The sequence below is a fragment of the Panthera leo genome, chromosome E1 (genome assembly GCF_018350215.1).
Source record: "Panthera leo isolate Ple1 chromosome E1, P.leo_Ple1_pat1.1, whole genome shotgun sequence".
Taxonomy (NCBI): Eukaryota; Metazoa; Chordata; class Mammalia; order Carnivora; family Felidae; genus Panthera; species Panthera leo.
In genome coordinates, this window is record NC_056692.1 from 23,447,824 (window position 1) to 23,460,397 (window position 12,574).

The 12,574-nt window shown below is 41.3% G+C and overlaps 1 protein-coding gene across 14 annotated transcripts in view; it reads left to right on the forward strand.

The window, feature by feature from the left end:
• Positions 1-2,597: 2,597 nt before the first annotated feature.
• SYNRG (synergin gamma) overlaps positions 2,598-12,574 on the forward strand; it is an 86,895-nt gene continuing 76,918 nt past the window's right edge. For all 14 annotated transcript variants that reach the window (XM_042915744.1, XM_042915747.1, XM_042915746.1 and 11 more), the window contains exons 1-2: positions 2,598-2,771; positions 9,790-9,830. In XM_042915744.1, coding sequence (XP_042771678.1) covers positions 2,695-2,771; positions 9,790-9,830 — 118 coding nt within the window. In that variant the 5' untranslated portion in view covers positions 2,598-2,694. The remainder of the gene's footprint in view (positions 2,772-9,789; positions 9,831-12,574) is intronic.

Genomic DNA, 12,574 nt, shown 5'->3' on the forward strand with positions numbered 1-12,574 from the left:
GGTTTTATGGCCCTGTATCCATTTAGTAAACAGGTCTCTGCCAAAGCTAAAGAATTAAGGTTATATAGTGATGGAGACTATTCACTCTTAGCAGATTTTTCTTAGTTGCTAGTTTTGTACAGCTGGAATAAAAAATCAACTCCATACATGTGAAGTACTTAGAGTGGCATCTGAGAAGATTGCTAGTTATTATCAGTACTACTACAGTACTATAATTTAAATAATCTTAGCTTAGTAGCATTTGAATTACACTTAATAATTTCCTTTATTGTCAGCCTTTTATTCGAAAGTCAGAACAGGTAGATTCCAACTTAAGTATTTTAAATGAGACAAATTGTTCACCTTCAGAATTTATGCAAATGGAGACCATTTGCTATAAGGTGCAAAAAAATAACTTACAAGCATGTGATTTTTCTCTGTTCTTGCAAACACATCCTTGACACTATATATCCTGGAGGTAGTTGTGATGGTGCCACCTCTTTGCCAGCTGTGTGACTTCGAATAGGTTCTTTAATTTCTCAGAGCTTCTGTTTTTTCATGTATGAAATGGGGGTAATATCAACTATGTCTCAACATTGGAAGGACCCGGCTCTGCCTGACATGTTACAAACTCCTGCCAAATATTCCTTAAACAAACATGATATATTTGGTGAGGAATACAAAGCTTAATAACACAGTCTGTGCCCTTAGAGTGTAGCAGTGGCTATAAAGTAAGGGAACAAATAGTGTGGCAAATGTTGTGTTAGACGTAAGGCCAAGGTGCTGAAGCAAGGGAGGATTGGCATCTAACATGTCATGGAAGGCTGACATCCTGTGCTGAGTCTAGCAGATGTAGGAATCCACAGGCAAAGGAGAACAAAGTATCCAGGCAGAAACAAGAGATCACATCTTGATCCTTCATATAGTCCCTTCATTTGACTTTATTTTTTTTTTTATTTTTTTTTTTTTTTACTATTTTCTTCTGTGTAACTACCCATCCTTAAATAACAGTGGCGACATCAACTTGGTTTGTCAACGGATTCATACTGAATTTAGCATATTTATGTCATTTGGAACTATATGCTACACAAATTTCAGTTTTGCCTAAAGAGGAGGAATGAAATTAGTTATGAAAAGAGAACAGGTGATAACAAATAGCTGGTCTAGTGAAATGAGCAAGGACTTTTATGTGAAACATGTGGGCTTGAATCCTGGTGCTGCTGCTTTGCAGCTCTATGACCTGGACAAATTACAACTTCTTTTAACCTTGGTTTTCTCATCTGTAAAATTCCAATACTAACTCTTAGGGCCACTGAGGATTTGAAAAAATGCAGTAAGGCTCCCCACCAATGATTTGTGCCCAATAAAGGATAACTATTATAAATGGTTTCCCTGGGGGTACCTGGGTGACTTAGTTAAGCATCCGTCTTACATTCAGGTCATGATCTCACAGTTCGTGTGTTCCAGACTGGCATCGGGCTCTGCTTAGTGAGCAGATCTCGCTTCAGATCCTCTGTCTTCCTCCCGCTGACCCTCCCTAGCTCCGCGTGTGCGCGTGCTCTCTCTCAAAAATAAACCTTAAGGGGCGCCTGGGTGGCGCAGTCGGTTAAGCGTCCAACTTCAGCCAGGTCACGATCTCGCGGTCCGTGAGTTCGAGCCCCGCGTCAGGCTCTGGGCTGATGGCTCGGAGCCTGGAGCTTGTTTCCGATTCTGTGTCTCCCTCTCTCTCTGCCCCTCCCCCGTTCATGCTCTGTCTCTCTCTGTCCCAAAAATAAATACAAAACGTTGAAAAAAAAAATAAATAAACCTTAAAAAAAAAAGTGGTTTCCTTGTAAAACACCTGAGGCAAGAGTGAAAGATAAAGCCAGTTATAATTAATCCACTACTTGCTAATAAGCAAACTGCTTTAAGACTTGAAAAAGTTTACATTGGACTTTTGTATTTTACTCACAGTAGTTCGCACAGGGGAAAAAAAATAAAAGTAAAAATATGCCCAGGTGGGTTCAGAATAATGATGACCTGCTTTCCAAACACCGATGTTTTGCCCTGCTTGCAAGTACAGGGAAAGCGGATTTTGGGTGGCTTGGTGGCAGAACCAAACACAAGCACGTTGGAGGTTTATACGTGGGTTGGGTTTATTTGAGTTAGCCTGCTTTACTAAGTTAAAATTTAAATACCTTCATCTTCTGGGGTGGGTACCAAATGGAAGCTGCCGGGTTCTGGGGGAGAGAGATGATCACTCATCAGCGCTGTGAAGCTATCAAAGGAGCGTCCAGGATCCATCTATTCTTTACGGGTAAAAATCATAAAGGAATACCCGTGCACTCATCATTGCAGTTTTCAAAGCAGGATTCGATCTTCCCTTCACTAACCAACAAGGTGCTTTTTCAAACTGAGGAACGACAGTGCTTTACCGCTGGGCCGCCAGCCGGGCCCTGCAGAGAGCCTTGCCAGACAATGAATCAGCTACCCGAGCCGCCCAGACAGCCTCAGAACTAGAAACACACGTGGAGGACCCCGGGGGGCGGTTGAGTCACGGGGCGAGAGCTCGCGGCCACCGCCCCTGCCTCCGCCTCTGGGGCGCGGGGGATCACGTGGGCGCAGGCCCCGCCCCGTCGCCGAGTTCGCGGCTTGGTGGGGTTGGCTTTTGCCCCGGAAGTGGCTGTCTTCAGCTGACAGCTGCTTGTAAGGTGGCGACGGCGGGCCCGGAGAAAGATGGCGCTGCGGCCGGGAACGGGAGCTGGGGGCGGCGGGGCCGCGGGAGCCGGCGCGGGGGCCGCCGGGGCAGGCAGGTGGGTGTGAAGAGCCGAGTTGGGTCCCAGGGCTGGCTCCGCAGGGGCGAGGACTGTTTGGAGGTTCTGACGGTTTTCGCCCGCTTCGACCCATTTTTCCTTTGGCACTGGGCTACGGGAGAAAGGGGTCCCTCGGGGATCTAGGCCGAGTGGGTGGAGGAGCCCGACATCCGTGTCCTGTTTCCCAGGCTCAGGGGCACTGGTGCTGGGGCCGAGCAGTGAGCGAGAGCGTCCCAGTGCGGGGAGGAGGAGCAGGAGGTGAGGGTCCGCTTGGCTGAGCTGGCACCCAGCCAGGCTGGGGAGAGCAGCAACCCCGACGCCTCGCTCCGAGCGACCAGACTTCCCTTTTCCAGGGCTTGCCGGGCTTGAGCAGGGATAGAGTCGGGAAGGCTCTGCTCACAAAGGGAAAGATCTGGTCACAAAGCTGAATAGCTGTTTGCAAGAGGTGTGTGTGTACTATTCGTCTCCCCCCCCCCCCCCCCCTTTAGAATGTTCTGTCCTTTTTATCTCCTTAACACACGACAAACAGCAGGAAATTCTGAAGACGTTTGAATGGGCTCGTGTAGACGTAACTCTTAAGTCTTGTCTCCTTATTAAAATCAAATCACTATTAAACAGCAGTTACGCAGTTATTAAAACAAAGCTTCCAGGCTTTTACTTAGACCTTAAACAAATCTGCCCTCTGCCATATAAGTAATTGCCTGTGGTTCTCATATCCAGAATGATAAAGGAGAAGAACGTTTGCAACTTGACAAGTTCATCACTGAAGGAAATAATTTTGTTCTGGGAAGTTTTCACCCCACTTGTATAATGACCTAGGCTGAGTTTGTTTTGCTAGCCAACACATAATGCATACACATTTGAAGATAAAATCAGCGCTTTATCTTCAGCATCCTAAATTATTTTTGGAAAACAAAGTGTTAGTTTTTTGATAGGCAGTGTTTTAATTTTGGAGTCACAAACACTACTGAAGTGTAGTCTTTAAAATTATCACCTCCTGCAGGTGTTTATATATAGGCTAGGAAAAAAAGGCAGTGGCTGTTGAATAAACCACCTGTGTGCAGCCCCATTTTCCGTTTCCTCTACACATCTTTCACTTTAGATTTAAAACTTTTTCTGATTTACGCTGTTTCATCGCAGTCTTTTATGAATACTTGATATAAGTCAGGTTTTGGCTGCAGAAGACACATGTGTAATAATGTCTTTTCTATATGTGATAACAGTTTCTAAAATGTTCTCGAGTGGCATTAATTTGATCAAGTATATGATTAATCATAGCACGAAGTTCTGGGAAAAATATAAACTTAAAAGAATTTGGTATTTTAGGCCCAGGGGTTTTCTTTTGGTTGGTTGGTTTGGTTTCTGTTTTGGGTGGGTGGGGAAGACCTTAGGTGCAGAAAGTTGAGTGGATCATTCTCCTTAGTTTACAGTATTTTAATATCACCAGTCCATGAACACACATTTTAAAAAATAAGTGTGGCCTGAGTTGTGATAGAAGTTAGAATGATTGATTTTAAAATTTCTTTCATCTATAAAATTTGTTTAGAGTAACATCTGCCTTCTAAAACTAGAGGATATATATGAGAAGGAAAAGGAGTTAAAATGATCCTTGCCTCGAAAAATGTGTGGTGAGCGTTACATATATTGGAAACTTTCTGGGGCTGAAAAGCTGTATGCTCAATAAAGAAAGGATAGTATGGTTTTTAACATTTTGGTAGCCTAAGTATATTTCTTTTTTTTTTTTAATTTTTTTTTCAACGTTTTTTATTTATTTTTGGGACAGAGAGAGACAGAGCATGAACGGGGGAGGGGCAGAGAGAGAGGGAGACACAGAATCAGAAACAGGCTCCAGGCTCCGAGCCATCAGCCCAGAGCCTGACGCGGGGCTCGAACTCACGGACCGCGAGATCGTGACCTGGCTGAAGTCGGACGCTTAACCGACTGCGCCACCCAGGCGCCCCAAGCCTAAGTATATTTCTAAGGGAAGAGCCAGGCATCGTTTCTTAGCTTTTAGTGGAGAAAATCCAGAAGCTGTAAGGTACCATTTTTCTTAGATACTTGTTTCTATTCTGAGAGACTAAACAAAAAGCAGTGGCATTTTCCAGCTTTATTAATGTTAGCCTACTTTTGATAGGTATCCTGATTGGGCTACTTTAAAATAAATGGTAGAGTTATATAAAAAGGGCAAAATTTACCCAAGAGATGTGAAGTAGAAAAAAAAAATTTTTAAGACAACTACAACAGAGAAAAAATTGTTGAAAGATCTTGATTAGTCTGTATCCTTCTGGGATATTATCATTTGTCTATTTTTTTCCTGCTCTTTTATAAACTCCTTAAGGGCTTCCTCATCTTTTTCTCTTCCACTTTCTCTTCCACTGCTTCTGGCACATTCTAACATAGAAAACATTCTAGGGGCGCCTGGGTGGCTCAGTCGGTTAAGCGTCCGACTCTGGCTCAGGTCATGATCTCACGGTCCGTGAGTTCGAGCCCCATGTCGGGCTCTGTGCTGACAGCCTGGAGCCTGCTTTGGATTCTGTGTCTCCCTCTCTCTGACCCTTCCCCGTTCATGCTCTGTCTCTGTCTCTCTCAAAAATAAGCATTAAAAAAATTTTTTTTTAAAAAAGAAAACATTCTATAAATATTTGTGGATTCAAGGCACATCAAAAGCAAAGGACTATTTTATCTGGGCCTCAGTTGGAGGAAGAGGAAGTGGTCAAGGGATTGTCATAGGAGATGTGAAGGCCTACTGAACGCAAGGGGAATAGCACATAGGCCAGATGGATTGTGACACTAAGTGGGAGATGAGATTTATGAGATAAAACTGAAAAAAAATTGTGCTGAAACAGGAGGGGGCCTTGGATATAAACTAAGGAAATTCCATATAAGGGGGAATCATTACATAGTTTTAACCCCAGGAATAGCCTTATCAAATGGTCCTTTAGGAAGATGCGCCTCACCTCTGCTTTATGAGCTGTATCTTGTAGAGTCTGGAGGTAGGGAGATCCTTGAGGAAGTGTTGCTGGAGTCCATGCCTGAGAAGTGCAGGTTAGTAGCAAAGGTACCTGAAAGGGGGAATGAGTGAGGTACGCATGTGGCAAGTAGACCTCAGTTCTGCTTTCATGCTAGGCTATCAGTAAAAATAGTGGGTTTTACCTTTGAAAATAAATTGTTGGTCATCTTGCTGCCCAGTTTTGGGGGGCTTTTGTTTGGTTGGTTTTGGCTTTTTTTTTTTTTGCCAAACTTATGCTTTCTTATCAGTGTCTTAGCTGCTTGTCCAACCAGTCTTGAAGCACGTTGCTGTTAGTCTAAACATTCCAGAGAATCATACGAATGGTACATAGGTCACTAAGGAGTTTGGGTTGCTAAATAATTACTGGAGCAAATCATGTTTGTCAGTAATGTTCTTCATTCAGTTTTTGTTTGTGTTTTCAAGGTAACCTTTATGTGTGTACATTTATTCTTGTCTATTTGATTGTCTTAGTTGGGACCTTGGCAGACTTGCAGTTCTGTGTCCTCATTTGACAGAGGGGAAACAGGACAGGGTGGTGAAGGGGTTTGCATGGAGCTTTACAGTTAATTTATGGCTGAACTGGAAAAAATGTAACTTCAGTTTCCAGTTTTTACTTAGCCACTAAGACATACTGGTAATTGTAAATCTTTAAGATTTGGAAAAGTCTTGACAAGTTGATTATCTAAATGCATTGTTTCTAAGTTTATAAATCTTAGTGTATGTGAGTACCTTTTAAAAAAAACGATACTACTGAATTTCAACTTTCAGTTTAAACATTCTATCCAGTTAACAAATTACTTAGCTAATACATCTTGTGTGCAGTACAGAAAAGTCCTCTTTGGGTGCAGGCCTGCTTGTCAGCAGTAGAATTTGCTAACAGTTCAGATCCTCTTCAAAGCTATAAATAACATATAGTCAGATAGATGTCCAACTAGAACTTGGTAAACCACCTGACAACTTTTTTTTTTTTTTAATTAAAAATATGTTAGAGCCAAAAGACTGGAAAGTTTGGGTTTTAGCCTTTTTCCTGGGAAGGGGGGGGTATTACACACTAGAAAAATGCAAGGATACATAAATTTGGCAAATAATTTCTAGCTTTCACTAGATTCTAAAGATTGCCTGAAACCCCTTTCAGATCCTTGACTCCCAGATTAAGAATCTTTCCCACTCAGACGTTTTCTTCCTTGAATTGTTCCATTTTCTTTCCCTCCATTCTCAAAGAAAGAAGTCCCTCTTCCTTTTCAAAGCAGATCCCTTTTGCTGCCAGGCTGTGTCTAAGCATATCTTTTGTATCCTAAACCTTTCTCCCTACAGGTCCAAGAGTTTCTCCTCCTCTTAAAACTGTTTACTCAAAGATCGGCATTTTCGGAAGCAGTGATCTTTTTTTGTTAATCCTTATTCTGATCAGCTTTTCTACAGCATTAAATACTGGTAACTACTTCCTTCTTCCTGAAATATGGTTCTTCCTTAGTTATAACTTGCAGTTATAACCAAGTCCCTTGGTTCTCAATGACCATTCTCTACTCAGTTTCACCATAAGAATTCTCCAAGTTGCTCTTTGTTGTCGTCTCCCTATATATGCACATTCCCTTGGCTATTTCATTCACAACCAGAGCTTAATTTTTTTTTTTTAACCTTTATTTAAAAGAGCCTAGCCATGGGCCCCTGGGTGGCTCAGTCTGTTAAGCGTCGGACTTCAGCTCAGGTCATGATCTCGAGGTCCGTGGGTTCAAGCCCCGCCCTGCGTTGGGCTCTGTACTGACAGCTCAGAACCTGGAGCCTGCTTCAGATTCAGTGTCTCCCTTTCTCTCTACCCCTCCCCTGCTCATGCTCGCGCTCTCTCTCTCTCTCTCTCTCTCTCAAATAAATAAATGTTAAAAGAGCCTAGCTAGATTGATCTGGACTCTTCTCCTGAGCTTGAGTTACTTTTCTGATTGCCTGCTAGATCGCTCCTCAGGGATGCACATCTACTGCCCTTCCCCCAAACCTACTCAAGGGTTCCTTCTTTTGGGAAACAGTATTACCATCCTTGCCATTTGCTCAGGCTCAGAATCTCAGCAACGTCTTCAGCTCTTTCTGCTGCTTCACTGCTTTTCCCCATTCTGCCAATTGCCAGGTCCTCTTCATTCTTCCTTTTGAATAGCTTTCATTCACCGCCTCTTTTCCAGTATCACTATTCTGGTTATAGCTCTTTTCATCTCTTATTAAGATGATTATGGTAGAGGGTGCCTGGGTGGCTCAGTTGGTTGAGCGTGCAACTCTTGGTCTCACAGTTCATGCATGATCCCATGGTCTGTGAGATTGAGCCCCACTCTGGGCTCTGCACTGACAGCATGGAACCTGCTTGGGATTCTCTCTCTCCCTCTCTCTCTGCTCCTCCCCTGCTCACGTGCACATTCTCTCAAAATAAATAGGTTCTCCCAGAGTAAACTTTAAAAAAAACATTATCGTGCTAGTTTCTTTGCTGATTCTTTTTGCTTCAAAGCTCTGCCTTACCGTGTTTCTAGAAAAACCTAAACTACATTTCTGATCATTTCACTCTCCTGCTTAGAACCTCTCACATCAGGGAAATGCAGATCCAAATCATGAGATAATACTTCATACCCATTAGCATAACCATTATCAAACAAACAAAAACAAAGTAACTAGTGTTGGTGAGGATGTGGAGAAATTGGAACCCCATGCATTGCTGGTGAGAATGTAAAATGGTGCAGTTGTTGTGGAAAACAATTTGGCAGTTTCTCAGAGAATAAACACAGAATTACTATATGACCCAGCAATTCTACTCCTAGATATATGCCCAAAATAATTGAAAGAGGGACTTACACAGATACTTGTATACTAATGTTCATAGCATTATTTACAACAGCTGAAAGGTGGAAACAACCCAAGTGTCCATCAGCAGATGAGTGGATAAGCAAAAGGTGGTATGTACACACAATGGAGTATTTGTTATTCAGCCATAAAAAGGAATGAAATGCTAATACCTGCTACAACATGGATGAACCTTGAAAACATTATGCTAAGTGAAATAAGCTAGCTATGAAGTATAAAAGTATCATATGATTTCACTTAGTGTGAGGTAGCTAGAATAGCAAATTCATAGAAACAAAAAGTGGTAGCTACCAGGGGTTGGGGGAGGGAGTGATCGCGAGGTCTTGTTTAATTGGTATAGTCTGTTAGGGATAATGAAAACATTCTTGAAATGGATCATGGTGATGGTCGTACAACATTGTGAGTGTACTTAATGGTACACACTATACACTTAAAAATGGTTAAAATGGTAAAATTTTGTCGTGTGTTGTACCACAATTAATAATCTCTGACTTCATACAATATTCAAAGTAAAATCAAACAGCTTAAAGGTCCTCTACTGTCTGCTTGCTTCTCTAATCCTGTATCTTATATTCAATCCTAAATCTCTAAACACAAAGCTCTGGCCTCAGAGCTTTTGCTCAAACTATATAGTATGACTTTCTTCAAGGTTCAGTTAAAAAGATAACTTCACAAAAGTCCCCGAGATATAACCCATCAAATTAATCTTTTTCTTTTCATCTCTATTAGTATTTGGGGCCTCTCATAGCACTTAGCACACTTTATTTGATGCTGCAGTTAGTAGCTTGCGTGCGTGTCTTCAACAAGACTGTGCACTAATTCAGTTCCCTCATGTAGTAGTTACTCAGTAAATGTTCGCCAAACTGAATATAATCCAACCTTCTCAATTTATGGATGGAGAAATTGGAATCCAAGGAAGTCACATAGTGACAGACCAGGACTAGTTTCAATGTCTTGTTTTCTAGTTCACAACTTTTCTCCCTGCACTGACATGCCTGCCGTCATGCATCCTGTGGATGTTCGATCTGTGTTGCTATCGGGTAGTTCAGTATCGTACTACAGAACAAATGGCAGGACCCTGTCCACAGTTCTTTTGTGTATATAAAGAATTACATGTTTTGTTTGAAATCTTTGTACATAGAAGATCCTGATATGTTTTTCTTCTGTTTTTAGCTTCATGTTTCCAGTTGCAGGTGGAATAAGACCCCCACAAGGTATGTGAAAGCTGAAATTTTAAACTTTTTATTTTTCACTGTTATGTTTCTGAACTTGGGAACTAATTGGATAAAGAAGTCCTATTGCTGCGAAATAGAGTAAAATTTTCCTATAGTCTTGAACCTGTATGCCAGCTATGCTTGAAATTTCTCAAAAATTGTGTAATTCTAGATTGTTAGCTCCATAGGGCAGAGGCTATGTCTGTCTTATGCTAGTCGGTATCTACAGCACCCGGTATGCTGATAGAAAATTATAGGGGCTCTGTGGATGTTTGTTGAGTGGATAAAAGAACCTCTTTAAGTGTTTGATACTACCGTGTTTTCTCTGTATGAATTTGGTCTTATGTATATAAGAGATCACATATTCTGATTCGGTATAAATTATTTTAAGTCTCAGTTTTATTCTCTTCAATTTCTTTAGTGGGTATATTCCTTCTCTCTGTTTCAGACAAGGCCCCACCAAAGTCAGTTCTAGCTGTGTCTTCAGGGAAACCATAGTGAACTGATCTAATCTTGACTCATGGTACTGTGCCACTGGGACACAGTGTCGAAGAAAGAATATGTCTGCCCTTCTCTTCTTTCTGCTCACACCCTCTTCACTGTACCCCCGACACATACCAGTCTGCTTCTGAAAGCTGGCCCTTCTCACAAAGCCAATGTTGATTGCTTATGGTAGAATTGCTGGAGAAACAGAGACTCCCAGATCACCAATAGAGATGAAGGATAACGAGTGGCTCAGTAGCAGGTGGTCAGTGGCTCATACTGACTTTGTCTCCATTTGTAATCAGTGATGGAGGTTGAGTTTCAGGTAAATTTTTCCAGGAGTCAGTTGTATTCCTTTCATTGTGCTCACATTTATGCATTATTTAAGCTATCTGTAATTAGATATGTCCCAGATTTGGATAGAATAGTTTGAGATCTTTTGTTCTTTAGGAAAGCATTACAGTTATTCATTTTCATGGCTCAAGATTTTGCATTTTTATAAACTTTAAAGTAAGACTCTGTATGCAGAGCAAGAAGAGAGCCCCAAAGATTGCCTGATATTTTTTCTTTTGGAATTTGGAATTGTTTTGAGATTTTTTTTCTTTTCATGAAGTATGTTAGAGTAGACTTTTCAGTCATTAGAAGACTTTAAATTATGCATGGATTGTTTCTCAAAGCATATACGAGAAGCTGACAGGAAGAGTCGCCAAAAGATCATGAGTAGGTGAACAGGAGACGAGAGAGACAAGAGTTTTCACTGTGCATACTTTTATGCTTTTAAACGTTGTACCAAATACCTAAATTACCCATTCAAGAATTAAATAACAATAATTCAAATGAATAAGACTGTAGGTCCAAAGAGGCAAAAGGGAAAACATGTAAGTTCCATGAGGGTAAGGACCTCTTGGAACTTGTTCACTGCCATGTCCCTAGAATGATGCCTGACAAGGAGTAGGCCCTCAAATATTTGAATAAATGATTGAATGAATAAGTGAATGCCAATACTTCTGTTACTTATAAATGTGGATGTTCATGCTTCTAAAATTAAACTGTGAATAAGTAACCTTTAAGGTACACGGAACCCACAAGATAAGCATGGTTACGGGGCGCCTGGGTGGCTTGGTCGGTTAAGTGTCCGACTTCGGCTCAGGTCACGATCTCGCGGTCGGTGGGTTCGAGCCCCGCGTCGGGCTCTGTGCTGACAGCTCAGAGCCTGGAGCCTGTTTCAGATTCTGTGTCTCCCTCTCTCTGTGACCCTCCCCCGTTCATGCTCTGTCTCTCTCTGTCTCAAAAATAAATAAACGTTAAAAAAAAAAAAAAAATTTAAAAAAAAAAAAAAAGATAAGCATGGTTACTTTCTCAGACCTTTAATTTTTTTTTAACTAGTTAGAACCAACATAGATGTAATAAAATGCAAAATTGGATTGAAATTTGTGTTCGGCACAGGTAGGGAGTTTCGTTTTTTAAGTTTATCTGTTTATTTCAAGAAAGAGAGAGAGAGAGAGAGAGAGAGAAAATCCCAAGCAGGCTCCGCATTGTGAGCTCAGAGCCTGACATGGGGCTCAATTTCATGAACCATAAGATCATGACCTGAGCTGAAATCAAGAGCCAGATGCTTAACTAACTGAGCCACTCAGGCACCCTGGGATTTTATTTTATTCACAGTTGAATACCAGCTCTCTAGAACTGTGCCTAAAATATAGTAGGCATTTAGTATTTATTAAATTCCCAAAGGGATGTTTCTTCAGTCTCCTCCCCTCTTGGGAATACTAAATTGAAAAAATTTGGGAGATACTATTCTCAGGATCATTTTCCTGCCATTGCATCATTTAATTGTCATGCTGATGGCTATTTGTGGTAAATGTTATATTAACTATTCATATAACGAAAGACAAGAAGAAGATCATTCCTTCAAGCATATTAGGTATTAAACAGTTATACAGATGAGAAACCGAGGCATAGAAGTTAAGCAAGTTACTCAAAGTCCCAGAGGTACCAAGTGACATTTCTAGTTGGCATCCAGAGTTCATGCTATTTAGTATATGTGTTATTGTATTAGTTATATGCTGCTGTGTAAAAAATACCCCAAAACTTTTTTTTAAAAATCCATTTTATTATTTGACACTGTGTCTGCAGATCAGGTATCTGCAAATGGCTTCACTTGGGTGGTTTATGGCTCAGGGCCAGAGAGATTGCAGTAAAGATGTCAGCTAGGGCTGTGGGCATCTTAAGGTTTGTTAGGGCTGGGTCGTCTGTTTCCA